General features: G+C 42.2%; 1 protein-coding gene across 1 annotated transcript in view; it reads right to left on the bottom strand.

The window, feature by feature from the left end:
- Baz1b (bromodomain adjacent to zinc finger domain 1B) overlaps positions 1-26,290 on the bottom strand; it is a 54,306-nt gene that overhangs the window by 12,366 nt on the left and 15,650 nt on the right. Inside the window, exons 5-13 of the mRNA XM_040731287.1 lie at positions 24,355-24,476; positions 21,458-21,655; positions 14,834-16,532; positions 11,244-11,382; positions 10,247-10,377; positions 6,996-7,104; positions 5,319-5,417; positions 3,938-4,115; positions 1,955-2,137 (exon numbers count right to left, since the gene is read on the bottom strand). Of these exons, the coding sequence (XP_040587221.1) occupies positions 1,955-2,137; positions 3,938-4,115; positions 5,319-5,417; positions 6,996-7,104; positions 10,247-10,377; positions 11,244-11,382; positions 14,834-16,532; positions 21,458-21,655; positions 24,355-24,476 (2,858 nt within the window). The remainder of the gene's footprint in view (positions 1-1,954; positions 2,138-3,937; positions 4,116-5,318; positions 5,418-6,995; positions 7,105-10,246; positions 10,378-11,243; positions 11,383-14,833; positions 16,533-21,457; positions 21,656-24,354; positions 24,477-26,290) is intronic.

The raw sequence follows: 26,290 nt of genomic DNA, 5'->3' as shown, positions 1-26,290 counted from the left end.
TTACAAATGTACACACACAGACACAGACACACAGACACAGGCAGGTAGCAGACACAATATAAAACAAAAAAGTTGAGTTAAAAACAAAACTGTAAGGTGGGGCGGTACTGGCGCATGCCTTTAATCCCAGCAACTCAGGAGAAGCAGGCGGATTTCTGTGAGTTCAAGACCATCCTGGTCTATAAGAGCTAGTTCCAGGACAGCCTACAAAGTCACAGAGAAACCCAGTCTCGAAAAACCAAAAAAGAAAGAAAGAAAGAAAAACCCTATGTAGCATTTAGCAAAACAGTACCTCATAAATATATACAATGCTCAAAGAGTGTTTAAAGAGAGGAATGCTAGCTACTCTGATTTGATCACTATACACACTGTGCACAGACTGAATTATCTCACAGAACTCCATAAATTTATGCAACTAAAATAATAAGAAATTTTAAGTCAGTTCTGGTGACTCAGGTCTGTAACCTCAGCACTTGGAAACCTGAGACAGAAGTTACCTTAGAGATCACCTAGGTTATCTGAGTGCTAAAAGCCATTAAAAGCAATTTGGAAGGACTATCCCAGTAAAATACTGACAAAGGTGGGCGGTACCATTGTGAAGTAAACCAGGCCCTTACCCCAAATGATCCTCCCTGAATCCTGTATCACCTGTAGCCTAAGAAAGGAGAAACAACTGTGTACAAACTCTAGGTGTTTTAGAAAGAGCACTAGAATTTCTTGAACATTTTTGTTTGCAATCATATATGTACACATAAGAGGATTCTCTAGAACTGAAGTTCAAGAGAGTTGAAGTTGCAATGTGAGTGCTGGAAATAGAACCCGGATCCTCTGGAAGAACAGCCAATGAATGCTTTCAACTGCCTTGCCAGCTCTGTAGGAAACTACCTGGCTGTGGTGAGACTTGCTTGTAATCTCACCACCTGGGTGCATAAGATAAGATCGTGAATTGAAAAACAAAACAAAAGCAAAGACAAGGCATGGCAGCACATACCTTCATCACAGCACTTGGGAGGAGGAGGCAGAGGCAGGTAGAATCTGTCGGTTTATGACCATTCTGGTTTACTTAAGAGTTCCAGGCCTACCGGGAGTGGTGCCACACACCTTTAACCCCAGTACTGGAATAGGTGGATCTCTGTGAGTTCAAGGCCAGTGTGGTCTACAGAGCAATTCCAGGGCAGCCAGAGCTGCTGCACAGAGAAACCCTGTCTCGAAAAAAACCAGCCAACCAACCAAACAAACAAACAAACAAACAAAAAGAGTTTCAGATAAGCACTATGAGACCACTGTCTAAAACAAAAAGAAATCTAGATTTGTCTGTGACAGAGACAAATGTCATTTTAATCTTAACTTCAGAACCTAGCTCTCATGCCTACCGCTGGGAAGCTCTGACCCCAGCACCCCTCAAAAGTCTGCCGAGACACCACTCCTTTTCATCAGCACTGAAGGTGCGGACTCATGATAGCCTGAATTTCTTTTTTTTCCCTCTTTTGAGACACAGTCTCTATGTATCCCTGGCCTTGAACTCAGAGACCTGCCTGCCTCCATCTACTAAGAGCTGGGATTAAAGGCTTTCTCTGCCAGACCAGGTGTCTTGAGTTCTGAGAAGGTATGGGAGGACCTTTGTGTAGTAGAAACCCTTGTAAACTTCCATCTTTTCTGAGCTAGTGACCAATGAGGACACCAGCACAATCCTCTCTGGTGAAGCTGAGCAACAGCAGGGAGCCACAGCAACCAGCGAGCAACACTGTTCTGTGGGAAGGAACCAGGGCTCCACAGCTTACCATAATGCATGTTCAGGTACTTTCTACCTTACTATGTTTTCAGCATGCAGGGATCAGACCATAAATAGGTAACGCATCAGCTTGTCTACTACTGTAACTACCTCCCTACTTCTCATTCCTATACTCAGTCCCCTAAAGCAAGGATCCACAGCTCAGACTCAGTAACTTAATACCTTTGCTTCCTCTGCCATTTTTTTCTCTTCATCCACTTCCTCTGACTTTGTGGAGTCTTCACTTTGGACTTTCCTTTTCTTCTGTTTGGGAGCCATGAATCCTTGAAGAAATTTCTTTATGACACTGGCCTGAAGGGCAATGACACATTCACCAAAATCCTTCAGTTTCTCTAAGGATGTGACCTACAGGAAGGGATTTAAAAATGAGTCTGAGAGGAGGACAAGAAAACAGACAAAGAAGTCTGTCTATAAATTCCCAAACATGAATTACCTGCATGCCTTAGTTAAAGAACTATATCTTAGCAGTGAAAGGATCCAGAACACTGAAATTCCATCCAAGGAATCCTTCCACTCAGTAATTATTACCCACTATATTCTAGAGGGCTAAGGTATAAATGGTGTGCCTAGCCATGTGTGAGGCTGTGGATTTAAGTATCATTAGCACAGAACTAAAACACTGGCCAGAAAAGCAAAGACAGTTTTGGGAAAGCTCAAGCCTGTCTTCCTTCCTTTCTGGCTGAGGTCGGCATTGAGCTTCCCACTCTCGCATCTCCACCAACCTTTGTTTATGTTACAGATAAAGAAGCAGGCACTAAATCACTAACCCTGAAGCTGCAGAGGACCAGATCCCAGCACCTGTGTCAGGGGCTCACAACCACCAGCCACTGCAGCTCCAGGCAGGACAAGGGCACATGCGCACAGGTGGTACAGACCTTCAGTCCTAGCACGTGAGAGGCAGAGGAGGCACACCTCTTAAGTTGGAGGACAGGCTGGTTCCTAACCAGCCAAGGCTACATAGTTAACATTCACTGTCTCAAAAGAAAAGGGGAAGCCAGGCGGTGGTGGCGCACGCCTTTAATCCCAGCACTCGGGAGGCAGAGGCAGGCAGATCTCTGTGAGTTCGAGGCCAGGCTGGACCAACAGCCTCGAAAACAATACAGAGAAACCCTGTCTCGTAAAAACCAAAAAAGAAAAAAAAAAAAAGAAAAGAAAAGAAAAAAGAAAAGGGAAGCTGGGGTCGGGGTGCACACCTGTAATCTCAGCAGCACTTGGGAGGCAGAGGCAGGTGGATCTCTGTGAGTTTGAGGACAGCCTGGTCTACAGAGCGAGTTCCAGGGCAACCTCTAAGGCAATACAGAGAAACCCTGTCTCAGCAAAAAAAGGAGAAATACATAAATTAAAAATAAAAAATTTTTGATATAGGGTCTCACTAAGTAATCCTAGCTGGCTTGGAACTCACTGTCTGACCAAGCTGGCCTCTAAGTCATAAAGACCTGCTTGCTTGCCTCTGTCTCCCAAGTGCTGGCACTAAAGGCATGCAATACCATGTTTGCTTACATTTTTATGAAGATTTATTTTATTTTTAATTACATGTATGCTTCTCCTTGGAGTATATGCCCAAAGGGGTCAGAAGCATCTGGTCCTCTAGAGTTGGATGTATAGGTGGCTGTGAGCTGACTGACATGGGTGCTGGAAAATGAACATGAACATGGGCACTCTACCAGAGCAGTATGTGGTCTTAATCACTGAGTTACTCCATTGACACGCAAAATTGTATTCTTAACCACGGTGTTACATAAGGCATACCAATTTAAAACAATAGAGTCAGGCATAGTGGTGTACACCTTTACAGCCAGCACTCGGGAAGCAGAGTCAAGAGATTACTGTCTTTGAGGCCAGCTTGATCTTACATAGTGAGTTCTTGTCAGGACCACATAGTAAACCCTGCCTGAAGTAAAAGAGCAAGCAAGAAAGAAAAATAACCTGATGTTAGCAAGAGAAAGAACTGGTTTTGACCCATTTCCCCATAAATACTTAGCAAACAAAAGAGATGACAAAAAATTATATAACAAAGTTTTGGTCCCACATATAGTATGCAAACATAGACATGATTAAGCTTTATTTTTACCAGGTAAGACAGCAGCTCTGGAAATGTCTCCAAGCTGAGTAATAGCTTTCATGGGTATTCACTTGCCCTCTTACCCGGGCTTCAAACTCTGATGTTCCCTCCATGTAGCCGAGTCCTCCTTTCTGTAGCCTCGTTGCCACTTCAATAAGATCACTCCGCAGAAAGTTCAAGAGCTCCTGGTTGCCGTCACAAGATTTTAATCCCAAATTTGGCTTCCGAGCCAGATAAATGGAGTGAGTGATTTCTTGGTATCTACAGGAGTTGGGATGAGGAAAAACTTGTAGAGGTGCTTCTACATCTCCCAGCAGCTGATAATCCTCTTGTTTCTGTGTCATCCTGTACTTGACATGGATGCCTCACAGAAGCAGAATCATATGACATGCAGCTTTTCATGTTTGGCCTCTTTTGCTTAGCAGAGAGTTTAGATACCCGGGTAGCAGCACAAGCTAGTGCTTTACTCTTTACTTTTTAATGTTTACTGTCTTCTGCATGGGTTCTACGCAACCATCCCCCAGCTTTCACCGTCTTTAAGTGTGTGATATGCTGTTAGGACATGCCATGCTCTGTCTTTCTGCTGACCAACTGATGGGCATTCATGTATCTTTGATCTATCATGAGCACTGACAGATCAGTTTTGAACACTAATTCAGGTTGGAATGCATTTTTGCAATACCGCTTAACTAAAATGGCTCACAGCTTGGTGCAGGGCACACACTAGTCAAAGACTGTACCCTGGATCATGTATGACCTAAATGTGTATTTTCCCAAATGAATATGATGTTCAAAAAGATTTCAAGTTATGTCAACATCAATGTCATGGACTTATTTTTATGACTTTAATAGATTATCAACAAAAAACTAGCAATGGAAAAAAAAAACTAGCAATGGTTGTACACAGCTCTAGGCAAAAGCTCCTTGAGACCTACACCATCACACAGAGGTTAGAAGCTGCCATCCTGACTATACAGTAAATTCAAGGTCACTCTGGGCTACATAAGACGCTGTTTCAAACAAGCATGCAAGTTGAGGCTGGAGACATGGCTCAGCAATTAAGTACACTGGCTGCTCTTCCAGAGGACCCAGGTTTTGATAGCTAAACATCTACATAGTGACTAACTCCAGTCCCAGGGGATCCCTACCCTCTTCTGGTCTTCAGAACACTGCACACACATGGTACAGACATACATGCAGACAAAACACTTATTCACTAACATTAGTAAATTAAAAAAACAAACACAAACTGGAAAAAAGAAAACATACAAACAAGCCCAAACCAAAAATCATCTTGCTGCTGGACATCATGATATACAGTTTTAGCCCCAGCACTAAGGAGGCAGAGGCAGGCAGATCTGAGTTTCAGGCCAGTCTGGTCTACATAGGGACTCTATTTCAAAATCACATTGCTCAGATATTGATATTTACACCAAGAAAATGTGAACAAGAGGGAAACCCTACCTTTTCTCGAGTCTCTCTTTAAGTTGACTCTCTCTTATTCCCTGAGGATGAAGGCAATTCAGCAACTCGTCCAGCTCCTTCTGACTATCACACAGAAACCTGCAAGTTGGAAAAAGAATGAAAACCAAAGTGAAAAATGCAGAATTCCAGATTGTTTTCAGTCTAAATCTACTACAAGAACACCTAATTTACTATTCCCAGGAGTCTAATGCTAACTTTATTTAGGTTATGGGAGAAGTCAAGGTCTTCTGCAATAAAAGAGACCCAAAGTTAACTTTATTGGAAATCAAGGTCTCCTGCTACAATACAGACCTTTGTTTGTTTTTTTCTGAGATAAGGTTTCCCTGTGTAGTCCTGGCTGTCCTGCAATCTACTCTGCAGACCAAGCTAGTCTCAAACTCAGAGATCCGCCTGCCTCTGCCCCTTGCATGCTGGGATTAAAGGCTTGCGTCACCATGACTAGGCTAAGAGACAGACATCATAAAGGCAATAGAACATCTGCCCATACAACTTAAAAAAAAATTTAAGCCTCAAACTAAAGCAGCTAAGATACGTGACTGTACCAAACCTATTTGATGTAATCAAAAGTAGCAAACACCTTCTCTTTGCCTAATGAGTAAAATTTACTTAATGACTTATGTTTTAATTTTACTTTTACATGGCTTGCAAAGCATAATTACCAAATACAAAATACTTTGTATTTCTGACCCAGAATAGGAGCACGTGGCAATGCTACATAAGATATACTGCAGCCTGTCAATGGTGTCACACACCTTTAATCCCAGCACTGGGACACACACACACACACACACACACACACACACACACACACACACACACACACACACACACACACACACACACACACACACACACAGAGAGGCAGGCAGGTATCTATGAGTTCGAGGCTAGCCTCATCTATAAGAGCAAGTTCCAGTACAGCTAGGGTTACACAGAGAAACCCTGCCTTGAAAAACAAACAAACAAACAAACAAAAAAGATTATTGCACAGCAGACTTGGCGGTACACGCTTCTAATCCTAGCACTTGGGACTCCTGTACTAGTAAAACCAAAGTGAGCTCAAAACCAGTCTGGATTACAGAGCGAACGCCAGGCTGGTCTGAGTTATAGTGTGAGACTCTGTGTCTCAAGAATAAGGGTGAACCCAGCTCATAATACATGAAATTATATTATAAAGGGGACCTATTATAAAGAGGACCTATACGCTAAAATAAGCCCTTTCCTCCCCAAACTGTTTTTTGGCCACAACATTTAATCTCAGCAATGGAAACCAAATGAGAACAAGCAGAGAATCAAATTCTAAATTGAGAAAAATAGCTGGTTACCAAAAGATAATAGCTGGCTATCACATCTGGTCTTAAAACAGTGAGGTTTTTGTGTATGTGTGTGTGTGTGTGTGTGTTTTTTTTTTGATGTTTCTTTTGAGACAGGGTGTCATGTAGCCCAGGCAGGCCTTGAACTCCTGATTCTCCTGCTTCCATCTCCTGAGTGCTGGGATTACAGGAATGTACCACAATTCACTCACAGTTTAATGCAACTCATGCCCAACAGTAAGCTGATATACAAAACCAAGTCACACAAAATATCCTTAATGTCATTGTTTTAAATATTTCTGGGAAGGAATAAAAAAAGGCAAGTCAATGGTCTTCCTGTTACCAAAGGTTCTGTCCTTGCTTGGGCACCGTGGTCTCCACAGCAGCAGCTTCCAGTGCTGATCCATGGTGTGCATTCATGCTTGCATTTTTGCCTAAGTTTGCTTTCTTACCTAAGAAAAATACAAATGTTAAGTTTAATATATTAAAAACCCAACTCCATGTTAAATAATCTAAGCAGAGAGACGGCTCAGCGGTTAAGAGCACTAGCTACTACTCTTCCAGAGAGCATGGGTTCAATTCCCAGCACCCGCATGGAAGCTTATAACTGTCTAACTCCTGTTCCAGGGGATCCTATACCCTTACACAGACATAAGAGGCAGAAGCAGCCTGTAATCACAGCACTTAAGAGCCAGAAGCAGGTGGATCTCTGTTGAGTTCGAGGCCAGCCTGGTTTACAGAGCGAGTTCCAGGTCAGGGCCACAATAAATGAATGAATGAATGAATGAATGAATGAATGAATGAATGAATAAAACTTACTATGAAATTTACCATGTTTTCTGGCTGTATAAATTAGTTGTTTTCTTATTAATGAGTCTGTGAGTATTAAGTTTCTAGTAGGAGTCTCTAAAAGGAAGTACTATTTTAAAATAAAAACTTCTTAGAGAAATAAAATAGTTGAGAAGCAATCTTTATTAGGTTATTATAACTCAATGGCTCTTAACCAGGAGAGGAGTTGCCTGCCAGAGGACATGTGTAGGGCTTGGGAGACATTTGGACATGGCTACTGACATCTAGTGGGCAGAGGTGGAGATGCTGCCAAACTTTCAATTAAAGCCCATGGGAAGTTTTCTAACTACAAAGAAATCACTTAACCCAAGCTTCTTCTAGGATGAAAAAATTCAACACATATACACACTGAAGAATATATCTATCCAGAAGATTATACTTTTTAATCAATATACCCCATAACCAGCATTCAGATGAAAAATATTATCAGTGACCACTTAAAAAATTTATTCAACTTTGTTTTATGTGCATTGGTGTGAATGTATAAGATCACCTGGAACTGCAGTTGCAGACAGTTGTAAGCTACCATGTAGGTGCTGGGAATTGAACCAGAGTCCTCTGGAAGAAGAGCCAGCGCTCTTACCGGCTGAACCATCTCTCCAGCCCACTCAGTAACTCTTCTAAATCACCCATTTATTTATTTATTTATTGGAGACAGGGTTGCTCACAAGTGCCTGGGCCTCAGAGGATACCAGGCCTGTGCATATGTGGTGCACAGATACACACAGACAAAACAGCCACAGACATTAAAAAATAAAATCCATGCCCACCCATGTCATTCTGAAACCATGTGTTTTATTTCAAAAAGAGAACAAAAATCAGACAAGATGTTGCATACCTGTAATCCCAGCAACTTGAGAGGTAAGGCAGGAGAACCAAAAGTTCAAGGTTGTCCTAGACTACATAAAGAGTTCAAAGGCAGGACTCTGGGGCTAGGAGCAATCACTGACTGCTCTTCCATAGGACCAGGGTTTAAATCCCAGAACTGATAAGGCAGTTAACATATCTATAACTCTAGTTACAGAGAATCTGATGTCCTCCTCTGACTTCCATCAGAACCAAATGTACACAGTAGTACTACCTTGCACATGCAAGCAAAACATAAAGTTTTTTGGTTGTTTTATATTTTTCGAAACAGGATTTCTCTGTGTACTCCTTGCTGTCTTTGAACTTGATCTGTAGACCAGGCTGGCTCAAACTCCTACAGATTCACCCACCTCTGCCTCCCCAATGTTGGGATTTAAGGCATGGGTCACTACCACCTGGCATACTTCTAAATCTTAAGAAAAAAAAACCCTTCAAAACCTTCCTAATTATATGAGATAGCAAACAGGTGGTGGTCTCCTGCTTGGTGACAGCTCTGTTTTTGTGCCTCAGTCTTGGTCAACCTTCTGTACCCACCCACAAGGTTTTGAGACAGGCTGTCACTATGCAACCCATGTTGGATTCAGATTCACAACCTTGCAGCCTCAGAGTCATAAGTGCTGAGATTACCTTCACAATGAGCAGCTACTGACTTAAAATTAAATATCATCTATCTCCTCTTTACTAGAACTACAGTGAAGTGACATTCAGGACCTGATCTTTTTTTGCTGTCAAATCCTCAGCACACCTAAATTTGCTTTGCATAATACATGTTTCATAATTAATTTTAAAAGAAGAGAACGAGGGCAAGTAACTGTTTCCTTGGCCTACTACCTCAATTCTAGGCTTAACACCTTTACAAACACTTTTAAGGTACAAAATCTGAAAACTATGTCAGTAAAATCTGTATCCACATGCATCAGCTCCTCTCTGGTTTTACCAGGTTCTCTACACGCTGATCTTGAGCAAGCTTCGTGAGAAGCCAGGACCGCAATGAAGAAACACGCCCCTGGATAGGTGACAGAGCAAAGGCAGCCAGTCCTCAGTATGGCACCAGCTAGTTAAAGCTACAGACAGTCCCTAAGTTAAAGCTACAGACAGTCCCTACTTAAAATATCTTGCCGGGCAGTGGTGGTGCACACCTTTAGTCCTAGTACTTGGGAGGTAGAGGCAGGCGGATCTCTGTGAGTTCGAGGCCAGCCTGGTCTACAAGAGCTAGTTCCTGGACTGTCTCCAAAGCCACGAGAAACCCTGTCTCAAAAAACAAAAACAAAAAAAATATCTCACAGTCTGGGTGAAGGTACATATGTGCAATCCTGGCACTCAAAAGGCTGAGGCCTGAGGATTGATAGTTCCAGAATAGCCTGAACTATAGAGCAAGACACTGTTTCAAACAAAAATGTTTCATTTTTACAAAAGAGGAAGGTCAAAATACATTCTACAGAAACAGCACTTCAGATTTAATCTTTTTCCAAGACAGCAACGTACAGTACTGTTTCTTTTTTCTTTTTTTTCCTTTTTTTTTTTTTTTGTTTTTTGTTTTTCGAGACAGGGTTTCTCTGCAGCTTTGGAGGCTGTCCTGGAACTCACTTTGTAGACCAGGCTGGCCTCGAACTCACAGAGATCCGCCTGCCTCTGCCTCCCGAGTGCTGGGATTAAAGGCGTGCGCCACCAACGCCCAGCTACAGTACTGTTTCTTGAGCACTGGAGGAGCCCCAGCTCCCAGGAAGTCAAACCCTCACAAAGGAAAACCAGCACTCAGTGCTTTGTGCTGCTCCACACTTGAGACTTACTCAATGCACTCCGCACATGAACTCCTCCCACCTGTGACAGGCTGACACCATACTCTACGCCCACAGCCTCTGCAGCAGATATACTCACTGCGGGGACAGTAATCCTCGTCAGGTGAACTGTGCTCTTTGCGGTGATGCTTGAACCGGTAGTCAATGCTGTTATGTACCCAGCCCTTTTCAATGAATAATCCTGGGACTTCATTTGAGAAGAGCCAGTATCTACAAAGCACAAGCAGAACTTAATTAATAACATCCATAATAAGTGCTGAGACAGTGGGCAGGGAGAAGGCTGAATCACTTTACTGCTAAAGCAGTTATCTAACAAGGAGGAGCACCAATGACAGATGACAGTGCCTTCCTCACAATCTGACTCACAAAATTGTAAAGAAAGAAAACAAAGATGCCTTAGCATTTGAACTCATCTAAAGCCTTGTCATTTCTGTAATGTCTATTCTGTATCTTTAGATTCCATACAATGCAATAATTTAAAATACTTAAAAAGCACTCAGGAGGCAGAGGCAGGCGGATCTCCCTGAGTTAGAGGACAGCCTGGCCTATAGAGCAAGTGCCAGAAGACTCTAAAGCAACCCAGAGAAACCCTGTCTCAAAAAAAAAAAAAAAAAAAAAAAAAAAGCTGTGAGTCATGATGTGGGTGCTGAGACCCAAACACAGGCCCTCAACAAGAGCAGTAAGTGCTCTAAATCGCTGAACCATCTCTACAGCCCCCAAAATATTCAACCATTTTAAAAGAACTATTTGGATTACAGTTCATCTGTCTGTTATTTAAATTTCCTATCTATGGTATCTTCAAAGACCAGAGCAGTCTTTTTCCCCCTTCCACAGCACTGAGAACTAGAACCCAAGTTTATGTAAGAACTCTGCCACAAGCTACCTACCAATGAGCTTACCTAATTGTGAAAACTAGCAACTGGCACCAGTAATAGTCAATAAAGGAACAAGAAGCAACTATGCCTAAAACAGAAGTGGAAAACTGAATAGAACACTTCATTTGTAGCACCTTAGCTAGCTTCCTAAGTAAAACTATGACCACCCTCAAGACACAGAAATTAAGTCAAGTAACTTACCTGTTATGGTTGCGGTCTGTACCAATAGGCGTCCTGCGGAGGACGAGCTTTGCCTTGGCAATCCCTTCCTGGAAAGCCTTCTCAGCAGCCGCCTTGTGCTTCCGCATTCGTTCCTCTTCCGCTTCCCGTTCCAATCTCACTGGTAAAGATTAAAAACCAAAGAAGTATCTGGATGAAGTACATGTTTATGGGGCCTTCCTTTCTTCCTTTGCCATCCAAGTGGGACTCTCATCTACAATCCTCCTACAGTCCTTACATCTTCATAAGGTCAAACCCCTCACTGCCACGGGACCCCTAAACAGACCATGATGAATTAAAAAGAAAATGTTTCAGTCAAGCTGGATGTGGTGGCACACGCCTTTTAATCCCAGTGGAGGCAAGTGACCTGTGACCTCAAGGCTATCATAGTCTATACAGGGAGTTCCAGTACAGCCAGAGCTACATAGAGAAACCCGGCCTCAAACCTGTGCCCCCCCCCCCCGCCAAGAAATATTTCTGTGAAGAAGAACCTGACAGCAGTCTGTCTTTAATATGTATGTCTTTATTTTATTTAATTATTTATAGGCAGGTTCTACCTATGTAACTCTAGCTGGCCTGAAACTTATATATGGACCAGGTTGGCCTTCAACTCAGAGGTCTGCCTCCTGGGTGCTGGGATTGAAGGTGTCTATGTCTCTATACCCATTGTCTTAATGTGACTGACAGAAGCAAAACAAAACAAAAAAAATAATAAGATAGGAAGGACACATTGGGTGTTGGTGGCACATGCCTTTAATGCTAGCACCCGGGAGGCAAAGGCAGGTGGATCTCTGCGGGTTAGAGGTCAACAAAACAAGTTCCAAGACAGAGCTGTTACAGAGAAAGCCTGTCCTGAAAAAAACCAAAAACAAACCAAAACAACAACAAAAAAATTCCATCAATCTAGCCTTTAAGTTTTCCCCTATCAAATTCTACTACTGTAACAATGTCACAATGCTTACGTTAGCCCCTCTGTGATGACCACATCTACAGCATGGGGAGAATATAGAAAATGCATCTGCCAATAGATAGGATTTTTTAAAAATTGTATCTCAAGCTTCTTTCTGATGGCTTCTTTATTCCACAAAGAGCCAACAGACACATCGATCAGATTAGGAATAGACGAGCTACAGGGAAGTTGCTATTTCCCTCAATGCTGAATTTACAGTAGGAAGGTCATATCTTGTTCTGAGGTCTTGATTATATAGTAGAGAACGCTATAGGTTCTGGCTGTCCGTGGTTTCCTTCAGCCTCCTAAGTTCCCTGAAAGGGTAGTGTGAGAGAAGGAAAGGCAATCAGATCCAAAAGCAGCTTTGTAATACATAGGATTTTTTAGAAAATGAAGTAAAAATCTATTATTAAAAAATGAAGTGTAAAGGGGGCTGGAGAGATGGCTGAGGTTAAGAGCACTGGCTGCTCTTCCAGAGGTCCTGAGTTCACTTCCCAGCAACCACATGGTGGCTCACAGCCATCTGTAATGAGATCTGGTGCCCTCTTCTGACCTGCAGGAATATATGCAGGCAGAACACTATATACATAATAAACAAATCTTTAAAAAAAATGAAGTAAAAGTCTGTTTATTTGAAATTTCAATATACATTGCTTTAATTAGCTTAGTATGGTACCACATGCATTTAATCCCAGCATTTGTGAGGCAGAGCCAAGAAGATGTCTCTGCGTTCCAGGCAAGCCAGGGAATACAGTGAGATGCTCAGCAAAACTACAACAGAAAAGCTGGGGCTAGTGGTTAGTGGTAGAATGCTTGCCTAGCACACTGAAAACCCTCAGTTCGATGCCTGGAACCACAAAAATACAATCAAGTATGAAATTTGTGGCCTTTAATAAAGTTTTCTAGACTGGTTAACTATAATTACAGCAGTTACAGAAGATAAGCACAAAAGTAAACGCTAAAAACAGCTGGTGAAGACATGGAAAAACCAGAACCCTCACTCTGGTGACAGCAATGTAAAACTGTACCACCGATTTGTAAATGGATAAGCGTGGCTACAGAACTCAGTAATTCCTAGGCATGTACCTCAAAGGTACTATGTCTAGGCAAATTCTTTGCAGAGATTCTTATAATGGTATCACTAGTAATAGCCAAATTATGCAGGCAACCCAACTGTCCACTCATTGGTCAACCGTGAACAAATAACTTGTTCTTGAAACCATTCCAAATGAAAGAAATACAATATTAAAGGCTGTAGGTCATATGATTTGTTTGTTTGCTTGTTTATTTTGGTTTTTCAAGGCAGGGTTTCTCTGTATTGCTTTGGAGCCTTGTCCTGGAACTTGCTCTGTAGACTAGGCTGGCCTTGAGCTCAGAGATCTACCTGCCTCTGTCTCCCAACTGCTGGTATTAAAGGTGTGCGCCACCAACACCTTGCTGATTTTATTTTTAAAGGTTTATTTTTTACTGTGTACATGCGTGTGTCTGTGTGAAATTATATACACATGAATATAGTTGTGCAAGGAAGTCAGAACATGATGTTAGATCCCCTGGAGCTAGAAATACAGGCAACTGTTACCTGATGTGGGTGCTGGGGACAGAACTTGTATCTTCTCAGGGAGCAGTACACTCTCTTAACCACTGACCCATCTCTCTAGCCCCATGTAATTCCTTTTTTAAAATATTTATCCTGTGTGTGTGAAGGTCAGAGGACGATTTGTGGAGTCAGTTCTTTCTGTTATGTGGGTCCCAGGATCAAACTCAGGTTGCTAGTTGCGGCAGCAACTGGCACTGAGCTATTTTACTGGCCCATATGAGACTCTATTTAAATGAAATGCACAGAAAACATAAATTCAGAGAAAGATCAGTAGTTGTCAGAGGCTAAGAACAAGAAATGACTTTAAAGGTTCCATCTGGGACTGTCTTTTATGTCCTGGCTTCTTCCAAGTGATTTACATGCTACAGCACAAATGTACCTCTCAGAAAAAGGCTCTTGTGCACATATGCAATCCCAGGGCCGAGGAACTTCCTTGAGTTCAAGGCCAACCTGCCACAAAACACTACTGATAAATAGTTATTATTACATGGTTTACTACCATCTCCCCAATTGCTTATTTATTGAGTTAGGTGCTTTGCCTGTATATATGCCTACGCACCACTAGCCTGATTGTGGAGGCAAGAAGAGGGTGTGGGATCCTCTGGAATTAGTTGTGAGACTCCTTGTCGGTGCTGGAAATTGAACAAAGGTCCTCTAGAAGAATATCCAGTGCTCTTAACTGTGAGCACACGCACACGCACACACACAAACACACACACACACACTTATATACAAGTGCACAAAGACACTCTGCTAAGCATGGAGGCGCATGCCTATAATCTGCATGTTGAGGCAGAAGAATGAATGTAAGGCCGAACGAAGGCACACAATAAGTTTTAGGAAAGTCCAAGCTAATAATAAAAGCTTGTCTCAAAACTACGAGAAAACAAAAATATCTTAGGGAGTGCTAGGTTACTCTACACAGAACAAATTAATAGTTGTGACAGATACCCTACCATTATTCTAGTACTTCTGCTCCTCCTCTACCTACAAAAGGGCTTTCCCACACCTCTCAGGACAGTTTACCTTTTGTCTCTCTCTCCTGGATCTCCCGCTTCCTCTTAGCTTGCATACTAAGCAGCCTTCTGCTTTTGACAGCACTAATCATGTCATCTGCTTCCGTTTCGACTGGGTGCTCAATCTTCCCAGGCTCTTTCTTCCTGTCCACTTTGCTGAGCCCGTTCTCCTCTTTGCCGTTCTCTTTATTTCTGGCTTCCATCTCCTTCCGCTTTTGTTTCTCTGCTCTCTTCTTATCGTTCTCCTCCTTCAGCACAGCAAGCCGCTCCTTCCACAGCTCTGCAGACATCTGCTGTCTTGTTTCCATGTGGTCTTGCACAGAATACGTCATGAGGATCCGGTGGCACAGAGCTGTCAATATCCGTAGCTTCTCCTCTGAGGTCAGCTCAAAGAATTCTGAGGTCTCGAGCTTCTCTAGGAACTCATCTTGTACCTCGTTGTCCTCAAATGGTGTGGAATCTTTATTGTCATCTGTATCTGAGCCCTCACTGTCCTCCTGGACATCACACCTACGCAAGCAGAGCCGGACCAGCTCTGAGACAGAATGCAGAGTAAGGGGGATTTCCGACAGCTTCATCCCCAGTTCACCATAGTCTTCTGCAATTTCATCCTGAAGTAAGGTCTGTAGCAGAATGACCAGCACTCTGTTCAAGTACAAAAAGCCACCTTTATCTGCACTCAAGGCTTCCATTAGGGACACAGCAGTGATGGGGTACTGAGCATCAGGCAACAGCAACCCAGAGTAACAGCTCAGGAACTCTACCACCAGAGCCACATCCCCAAAAAGGGTATTGGGGAGCCCTTCAGGGGTATCTACCAGTCTGAATGCTGGGAGGTTTCTGCCACCTAACTCCTGGTCCTCATATCGCTTCTGCTTTTCTAACTTCTCCAGCATTTCTTTCTCTCTCCGTTCTTTGGCTTTTTCACGCAACCTCTCCTTTAGCTCTTGTCGTTTCTTTTTCAAATATTCTTTCCGTTGCTCTTCAGACATAGAGGCCCACCTCTTTTTATGTTCCAGGAGCTCGTAGCGTTTCTGCACCAGAGTTCGCAGCTCTTCTGGAAGGCGGGCTCTATCTTCATTGGAGAGGATACGTGCTGTTTTGGAGATAACGCAGGACAGGGCACTCTTCTTGTCCTCTTTGTCCTTATTTTCTTTGTAATAGGCAATCAGGTGCAGGGCAGCAGGGGGCAGGTGTTTATGAGGTTTGCCAGAGGACCTTTGCACACCCCCAGAACTCCGGGGGGCTCGAGTCATCTTCTGAGTCCCTTTGGCCATATCTAACAAAGTCATCTGCTTCATTTTGGTCTTGGGAGTCTTCACACACTTGTTGGGTGATTTGGAATTGCCTGTGGACTTCTGTCCGTTCAGGATGCCTTTGCTTCTGCCCCTGGCCTTCAAAGGTTTGTCACTGTGCTTCCCGGGCTTCTTGGTGGATGGGCCTTTCTTAGGAATGTGGAAGCTGTGTAGCTTGTTGGGGGACATTATTTTCATCACCTCTTCCAAATGCTCTTCTGGAGACTTGGAATTCTTTGAATTCTTCACTTTGAGCGGTGGGCCATTTAATGACTTCTCCAAGTGCACATGGCACCACAGCTTAGGGTTGAGTGGGGAACTCAGAGAAGGATTGTCTCTTTTAGGTTTCTTTGAGGGTTTCCTGTCTGGAGATCCAGTATTCCTCCTCTTGGTAGAGGGGTTTAGAGTCATGTACTAAAATTTAAGAACAGGAGCAAAATTACTTTTAAAAACTAAGTGTAGCAAGCAATATTTAGGCACTGTACTGGTGTTCTTCTCGACTATACAAGAAAAGCTACACATCCAGGACTACAACATAGTGAAACCGCATCTCAAAACAAAACTACATTCCACTGATATGGTGGAAGCACATCTGTGATCCCAGAACTTGAGCAGTGGAAGCAAGAGAATCAGAAGTCCCAGGTCTATCTTTGTTACACACACTATGAGGCCAGTCTGACTCCCATTACACTGTCTCAATGTCCTCCATCCCTCAAAATGTGCATTGTGGAGCTGCACAGTTCAGTGACAGGATACTTTCTAGTTATGTGAGGGTTTGGGTTCCACCTTCAGCTCTGCAACACAAGCCATCATCCTTTGACATTAGATGCTTTACACAGCTAGCTCTGTTTACATATGCATTAGTGGTTCTCATATACTTTAATGTAATCTACGAACACTTTCTCCAGTTGCAACAACAAAAAAAGTTAGGCATACAATTCCCAAAGTCTTTCCATTAGCCCCAGATTAGGAAATAAATGATCCAGAAAACAACATCTTGGGACTTTAAGAAGTACTACTGGGGGGGGGGAAGTATGACTACAGTTGGGACATAATATATGAGAGAATTAAAACTTAAAAAAACAAAACACTACTTTCAACCTGGGAGTATGGTTCACTTGCCTAGAATCTCCCAAGAAGGACTAGGGGTGTGGCTCAGTGGTAGAGCACCTGCCTAGAATCCCCCAGTGAGGGGCTGGGGTGTGGCTCAGTGGTAGAGCACCTGCCTACAACCCTCCAGTGAGGAGCTAGGGGTACACCTCAATGTAGCTCATGTGCCTAACATATAAAAGCCTGTATTCCATTCCTGAAAACGGGGGTTTGGATGGAATAGTCAGTCCTGTTCTTGAAATAGTTAGACGTTCACCCTTTAATTTCATGCTTTAGCTTCAATAGTTTGTGCTTTAACTAGAATATACTATTTAAATACATCCGTCTCAACCCAGAGGCCTACGTTACTGTGAAAAAATAATCATGTAGAGTGATAATAACACTGTTCAGATAAACAACCCTCCTAACCTTGGCTCCTGGGTTCTCAAACTCTTTTTTGTCCTCTCCCATGATGAGAAAACTACAAACTCTATAATTTCTCATTTTATACAGTTCTTAAGTTTTTTTCATTACATTTCATTATTCATCCTGTGTGTTGGGGAGTAGCCATGGTGGGTATGTGGAGATCAGAGGAAAATGCAAGGGAGTTGGTTCTCTCTTCCCACCATGTGAGTCTCAGGGATTGGATTCAGATGGTCGGCCTTGGCCACAAGTATTTACCTATTGAGCTCTATTGCCAGTCCTAACTGCTTATAATGTTTGAGTGCTCCCAATTCGTTTTCTCTGAGTACCTAGTCCATAATCCTCCAATCTCACAAGACTTTAAATCCATTCATTTTACCACATTTTCAACATCCTAACCTGTTGCCCCCCACTTAAAAAGATGGAGTGTCGGGGGTCACCCATGGTGGCTCACACCTATGATCCCAGCACTCAGGATAGAGAGAGGCATGAGGAGTCATTCCCAAGTTTCAGGTCAGTTAGGGTTACACACTAAGATCCTAACTGGAAAAAACAAAAAACAAAAACCATGGAAATAAATTAAAAAAAAAAAACAAAACAGAATCTCATCATAGTGCCCAGGATGGCCTGAAGATTCAGCACTCAAACCATGCTCCTAAGCAAGCCTGGGGAGTAGATGAGACTCAGGGCATGGACCACCATGATTGGCTTCCATCTTTCTTCACCTCAATTTAATTCTAGGCAATCTTACAATCCATCTTTTATAACCCTGTAATTCCCTTCAAAGTCTGTATTGACTTGGAAAATCCCAGCTTGCTCTGCCTCAGGCAGCACATGTTCATGGTAAACACGGTTAGAACAGAAAGTACAAGAGACCCACTGCTGGCGCACACCAGGAGGCCCTGGCTGGCCCACACTCAGTCTGTTCCCTCCAGCCACTCCCTTCCCACTGCTACACTCACCTGTCTGCCTGCCTAAGCCTCCACACCTCATTTCTCTCACACAGTTATTAAGAGGTAGCCTGGCATGGCTGCTCACACCTATAATCCAAGCACTCTAGAGGCTGAGGTTCAAAGACTGTCATGTATGAGTCTGAGGTCAGCTTGGACAACAGTGTGAGACACTACACGAGAATATAAACTAGGATAGTGTGGTATCATGTCACACACCTGGAATTCCAACAGCTGAGAAACTGGGAGGATTTCCTCATGTTCAAAGTCAGACTATATTATAGTATCAGACCCAGTTTCAAACAAAAAACTATTTAGGTGTGGCAGTGGTAGCACATGCTTTTAATCCTAGCACTAGGGAGGCAGAGGCAACCAGCCTGGTCTACAGAGCAAGTGCCAGGAGAGGCTCCAAAGCTACACAAAGAAACCATGTCTAGAAAAACGAAACAAAAAGTTTGTTTAAATATGCTTTAAAGAAGTTTAACTGATTTTAATATTGTAAAGAATGTAATTATAAGTGAGGTGTGTATTGTATAAGCCTACAATCCTAGTACTTGAATGACAGAGGCTGGGGGGGGGGATGTGGTTAGAAGTTCAAGGTCAGCCTGGGCTATATGAACCTATGTCTCAAAACTAAACAAAAACCAAAACATTTTAGTCAAAATAGTAATGTTTACAGCTAAAACTAAATGAAATAATCAAACAACAGTTCATTGTACCTAACAGGAAAAAGATTAATAACTTCTACTCTGGGAAGCAGCTATGTACAAGGACAACCCAAGACTTTCAATTCTTGAAAGGACAGGGCTAACTGAAGACAACTGTGGGAGTACATTGCCATAGGACAGGGAACAGACACAGACTACAAAACATGAGCTTCAGAGTCCCTAAGATGGACACAAGGTTTCCATCTAAGGTGATAGAAACTAAGAAAAAAAACCCTAAGAACCAAGAGGTCCAACAGTGTCAACTGAGATTTAGCCTGGCATGTTGAAGCACAGCTTAAGTTATCATGGCTTTCAGGAGGAGGAAGAGGAAGAGAGCTATTCAAAGAGGACAACCTGATCTACACAAAATTCTCTAAAAAATATTAAGAAAAAAATTAAACATTAAGGACAGAATCAAAGAAAGAAGCCCATAGTACCACAACAAAGCAAGTTGGGCATGGGGGGGAGGGAGAGGGGGGGGGAGAGAGAGAGAGAGAGAGAGAGAGACTAATCAAGACAGAGTTTCATTTTAACATTTTAAATAGATACCTTTAATAGGTATCATTAGAAGTAGGATGTCTAACTTAACCATTCTATTTTTTAAAATAAGGTGTTTTCACTTTTGCTTAGAAGTACAGTTAAGAAGAAGAAATAATATGGACAGTTAAGTGAGAAGAGTTCCAGCCACTACTTTCAAGCCATTGGTTAACATTTAAAAGAAAAAAAAACCTTTTTTCTAAAAAAATAAAGAAATGAACTCACCCAACCCCCTCCCAACAGGCCGGCTCCCGGGATGAGCAGTCCTTCAGTAGCTGGATCATCTCAGCATGGAGCATGCTGGGTAGTCACAGCCAAATGGGAGCCGGCATGGCTGGACTCAGGGGGATCTGAAAAAGTATAAAACCACTTATGTGCTAAGGGTCTCCCCTATCTTCCACTCAGCACAATTCCACAAGACTAACGTAGAGGGGGAAAATGGGGAAAAAATAAAAATTTTTTGGTGAAATTCCTTTCTCATTGCTAAATAATTATGACAGCAACATGAGAGGCCAAAAGAAAAAGAGTGTATAGTATTTTACTTTGTTCCCATCACAAAGAACAGTAGCACCAGAGCTGTATGGCTAAGAAAATGTTTCTTGGTCTGTAACAATGGGGAAATAATCTGCAGGAATTCAATCTGAAACTGAATTTAATAATAAAAGCAGTCCATCTAAGCAGTCAGACCAACTAGAAAACACTGTCAGTGAGTACCTGGTATCTTGGTAGGTGTGTTTCTGTCTGTGATTACATACACGAGTGCAGGTGAGCTGACTAACGTGGTGTGCTCAAGTAGGTGCTCCAGGTGAGAAGCAAGGGCTCTTCACTAGTCAGTCATCTCTCCAGGGCAAGTACTGCTTCTTACTACAGTAGTTTGGGATTTTTGTTTGTTTTGAGACAAGGGCCTCTCTATGTAGTCGTGTCTGTCTTAGCACTTCCTACACAGACCAGACAACATAGCTGAACTCAGAGATCCACTTAATTCCCAAGTGCTGGGTTGAAATCAGGTGCTACCACACGCACACAGCTCCAGTCTTTTTCACTCACTGCACAGAGATGGAACCCAGGGCCTCATGATAGACGAGTATTCAACCACAAGAGACAACCCCAACCTTTCTTACTCTTCTCACTCACTCATTATAACACAGCAGGAGCTTGAGGACAATATTCATACAGAGTCGATCTCCATCTCTGTATGTGTGTGTGTGTATATATATATATATATATATATATATATATATATATATATATATATATATATATATATTTTTTTTTTTTTTTTTTTTTTGGTTTTTCGAGACAGGGTTTCTCTGTGGCTTTGGAGGCTGTCCTGGAACTCACCTGGTAGTCCAGGCTGGTCTCGAACTCACAGAGATCCGCCTGCCTCTGCCTCCCGAGTGCTGGGATTAAAGGCGTGCGCCACCAACGCCCGGCTATCACCACCCATTTTTATTTGATCCTAATAAGCACTGGCTGTCCTCGAACTCAGAGATCTGTCTGTCTCTGCATCCCAAGTGCTGGGATTAAAAGTGTGCATCACTTTTTAAAATTTTAGTTACAAGAGAGTTACGAGAGAAAACGAACTTATCTAGCAATGCTTTGTTTAGCTGTCGAACATTAACAGTGGCCTTACCTTATATGGGTCAAGTAAAAAGTCACTGAATTTGCTAGGCAGGGAATATTTCTTCACCAGTTCATCTTCTACTACCCAAGGTGCATTTTCACCAGTGCCAGCTCTTAAAGCATTATGCCGAATAAAGTAACGAAGTATCTCCTTATTTGGGGGTCTCTCTGTTCTAATCAAGCTGTCTGCTGGCACATTGCTGATGATCTAGGTGAAAAGGTAACAAAGAAGCAGTTATACAATGAGAAAAAATACATCTTCTCCAAAAGAGAAAGATGAACCCAAATTCAATTAGGAGAGGGGAACCTATAAATTAGAAAAGGCAGAATTTTAAAACAGAATTTCAACTTAAACAATTCCTAGATAATTTGTCAATAAATTGTCAATTAAAGTGAGCATACATTTTCCAATGTCACACCAGCAGCGTCTCTAGTTACGACTTCATCCTAGGAAATGAGAAGTCTTTTAGTAGAAAAAGAAGATAAGGATTACCTAACAATCCATCCTGTGGTAGCGCACGCCTTTAATCCCAGCACTAGGGAGGCAGAAGTAGGTGGATCGAGTTTGAGGCCAGCCTGGTCTACACAGTAAGTTCCAGTACAGGCCCCAAAGATACACAAAGGAAACCCTGTCTCAAAAACAAAACAAAACAAAAACAAGCATACAAACAAAAACCGACCCTTCCAGGATTTATGCTTGGTGCATACCTATAATCTCAGAACTGAGAGGCTGAGAGAGGAAGACAGTGAGTTGTGACTAGCTTGGGTAACATATAGCCAGACCTTGTCTCAAAAATACACAAGAAAATCGGGGTAGTGGTGGCAGCAGTAGTGCACTCCTTTAGTCCCAGAACTCAGGAGGCAGAGGCAGGTGGATTGCTGAGGCCAGCCTGGTCTACAGAGGAAGTTCCCGGACAGCCAGAGCCACACAGAGAAAACCAAACAACAACAAAAAAAAACTCAAAAGAAAAAAAATGCAGTTTTTTGGGCGTCTCCAGCAGGAGAGCTGAGGATCCTCCATGTCTCATCAGCTACTCCAGTGACTATTTTATGCACTACCATTTCACTTCACACTTTAAAAAATTTAATGAAGCTAGCCAGGCATTGATGGCGCACGCCTTTAATCCCAGCACTCGGGAGGCAGAGGCAGGCGGATCTCTGTAAGATCGAGCCCAGCCTGGTCTACAGAGTGAGATCCAGGACAGGACACCCTATCTCAAAAAAAGAAAAAAGAATTTTAATGAAACCAAGAAGCTTATTCTGAGTAAATGAAAGGAACAAGATACAAAGAATACATTTACTATATTATTTCCCTACCTTTAAAAATCACTTGAGTCCTAACTACTGATAACCAAATTCATATTCACCAATGATCATCTTCAAGTGTGAGATGCAGATCACTTATTTTTTTGTTCACACTTTGTCTTCCTAGAAGCAGTGCTTACTATGGCTTGTGAACAATTTGTACCACAATTAGAAAAATAAATGGAAGTGGATGAGATCTCCAGTATGTTTTAACCAGCTAACTACTAAATGAGAGGTAAGAAACCCACCGAACCAGCTTTGTGTTCAGATCACTAACTGTAAAATAGTAGGAGCTGTCAAAATTCTAAGCACTGGGTGGGGGAGAACAACACAAAGAAGTGCTCCCCCACCCCCCCAAAAAACCATGATGCCACATTCCTATAATCCCAGCATTCAGGATACAGAGGCAGGATGACTGTTACAAGTTAGAGACCAGCTTTAGGCCAGCCACATCGACCCAGCAAGACCCCGTCTCAAAGCAAAAGGCTCTTCCCACAGGAGATCTTTCCCAAGGTTAGACCTCACAGAGCTAAGCAGCTTCTTGTATGAAAGGGCTATCTATCAAAACAGACATATGATCGATTGTCTTCAACATCCTAGTCCTCTTTCTATATTTTATTTACAACTTAAAAACTTTTGTTTTCTGACACAGGGTCTCATGTAGCCCAGGCTGTCCTCAAACTCTCACTGTGTGGCAAAAGATGGCCTTCCACTCCTGATCTTCCTGCTTCCATGTTCCAATTACCATGATTAGAGCTAGGAAATAAATTCTTGCTAACTGCTTTTAAATATATCCTGACTCTGAACATGCTAAAGAATATATTAAAAAGTAAAACTTGAAATAGCTCAGTGATAGAGTACTTGTTTAGTATGTAGGAAGGGCTGGAATTGAGTCTTAGTCCTATATGAAAAATTAAAAATGTAAAAGTCTCAGGAAAAAAGGCTGGAGATGTAACCCAATGTAAAATATTTGCCTACCAGAGCAAGGCCCTGAGTTAATAACCAGCATGGAAGTAGGAAGGGTCTAAAAAATAAAGTAAAAGCCGGGTGTTGGTGGCACATGCCTTGAAGCCCAGCACTTGGGAGAGGCAGGTGGATCTCTGTGAATTTGAGAGCAGTCTGGGCTACAGAGCGAGTTCCAGGACAGTCTCCAAAGACACAGTGAAACCCTGACTTCAAACAAACACACACACACACACACACACACACACACACACACACACACACACACACACACACACGAGTTAAGGATACTGTGAAATTTTACAAGATTCCATAAAAGCACTATAGGAGTTTACTTAAGTTACAATTATCTCTACTTTTACTTCGAAAAAAGCAAAAGAAAATTCCTTAGCAATGACATGACTAACAGCAACACGTTTCTAGTTGTCAAACTGAGATGCTCAAATGCAAAGTTATTCTTACAGTCTACTAATTCCTACAACAAAAAGGCATACTACCTTCTAAAGAAAAATGTGAGAAAACATTCCAAATTTCTGTGACAAACACATTCTTTTACATTTTTACTTAGCACATTTTCTCCAAGAAAACCACCCCTATAATATTTTCTTAAAATCTATTTATGTAAGAGGTTTAACCAACCTTATCTTCATTTTGTAGCTTCACATCATATTTGTGAGGCAGAAATTTTGGAGGAGCCCATTTCCTTTCTCCTTTTTTTAACGAAGTAGGAAGTTTTCGTGGAGACCTACGTGCTCTGTCATCTAGTCAAATCAACAGAAAATTAGCAAACAATAATTATTTTAATTTAACTTATTTACTCACAACTAATAACTTTGCTCAATTCCTCACTTATACCAGGCACTGGGTGATGTGACCCAAAGATGAGATTTAATACCTGTAATTTCAAGGAGCTAGTCTAAGAAGAAAGCCAGGTAAGTAAAAGACTACAATGCCACAATACAGTCTGACAAACACAAATACTCTGAGAGTACAGAAAAGTAACACTCTGGAAGGTGAGCATGAAACGCCTAAAAAGAATATGACTTATGGGCTAGAAAAATGGCTTGGATCTGGGTTAGATCCCAGCACCCACATGGCGGTTCAAACTGTCTGCAACTCCGGAGGAGCCAATGCCTTTTCTGGCCTCTATAGACACTAGGCACCCATACGGTGGAGACATACATTCGGGCAAAACACCTATACACAAATATATCAGGATAACTGCCAGTGCTCAATCCAACAACAACACAAATTAAAACAACCGGGGCTGGTGAGTGGTTCAGAGATTCGGAGGCTACTCTTTCAGAGGATCAAGGGTTAGCGCCCAAGCTCACATGATGACTCACGAGCATGTGATTCCAGTTCCAGAAGAGTCTAATGCCCTCTTGTGGCCTTTGTGAGCACTACATGCATGTGGTGCACAGACATACATGCAGACGAAATACCCAAATAGAAAGTAAAGTTTAAAACAAAAAACAAAAAAACAAACTGGGTATTTGGGTTTGATTCCAAGCACCCACATGGCAACTCACAACCATCTGTAACTCCAATTCCACAGAATCTGACACCTTCCAGCCTCCAAGGGCACCAGGCATGCAAGTGGTGCAGACATACATGCAGATAAAACACACACATAAAACTTTTAAAAATTCAAAAATAAAACAAGTCTTTAAAAAAAAACTCTGTACCTGGAAAGTAAGAGGTCATCTGCAACCTGATTATAAACTGTATCATAAGTCATTAAAAGGCAGTAATTAATACAGGCATGGAGGCAAACATTTGATATAGTTGTAACTCCAGAACAAGAGAGTAAGGCAAGTATGGGTCCCAGAGCAAATTACAGTCCTAGGCTGTCAAATGAGCCAGTGAAGGAAAGTGCCAAGTATAACGGCACAAGCCTAAAACCCAGTCTTCTCCAGGTAGAAGAACAGAAGTCAGGAGTTGAACTTCCCTCAGTTACACAGTGAGCTTGTGGCTAGCCTAGGCTACCTGAGTCCTTGTCCCAAAGCAAGAAGTAAAAAAATATAAAAAGACAGAAGTGAAATCATAATAGTACAAAGGAACCAGTCACCAGTTGGTCAGTCAGAAGAGATATCTCAAGCATCTTGGAAGGACCTAAGAGAATCATTGGGTATGGTGGTGAACCTATCTATAATCCCAACTGCTGGGAGGTACAAAGAGAAGGATCAGAAATTCAATGCCAGTCTTCGTTACAAGAGACTCAGGGTTAAAAAAAGAATAAAACATTAAGTCAAGTAAGAACACATAGCTAAAACATTATGTTCCTGTCCATATAGTAACCCTTCTCCCCACTCACAAAAACGATTTTCAGAATCACTATTATTTTGAGGGCTAGCAAGATGGCCTAGCAATTAGAGCACTTGCTGTTCTCCTGCAGAGGACCGAAGTTCGGTTCCCAGCACCCACACTGAATGACTCGCAACCACCTGTAACCCTGGATCCAGAGGTTCTTTTCTTTCTCTTGGTCTCTGTGCACCTACACACACGGTATACACTACAGAGTCACACACATACACTAACACAAATGGGATAAACAACTTCAGAAGAGAAACTG

This window comes from Mesocricetus auratus, unplaced genomic scaffold (assembly GCF_017639785.1).
Source record: "Mesocricetus auratus isolate SY011 unplaced genomic scaffold, BCM_Maur_2.0 Super-Scaffold_100025, whole genome shotgun sequence".
Lineage (NCBI taxonomy): Eukaryota > Metazoa > Chordata > Mammalia > Rodentia > Cricetidae > Mesocricetus > Mesocricetus auratus.
Note: the sequence above shows the minus strand (reverse complement) of the source record. Positions and strands in the feature narration are given on the sequence as shown.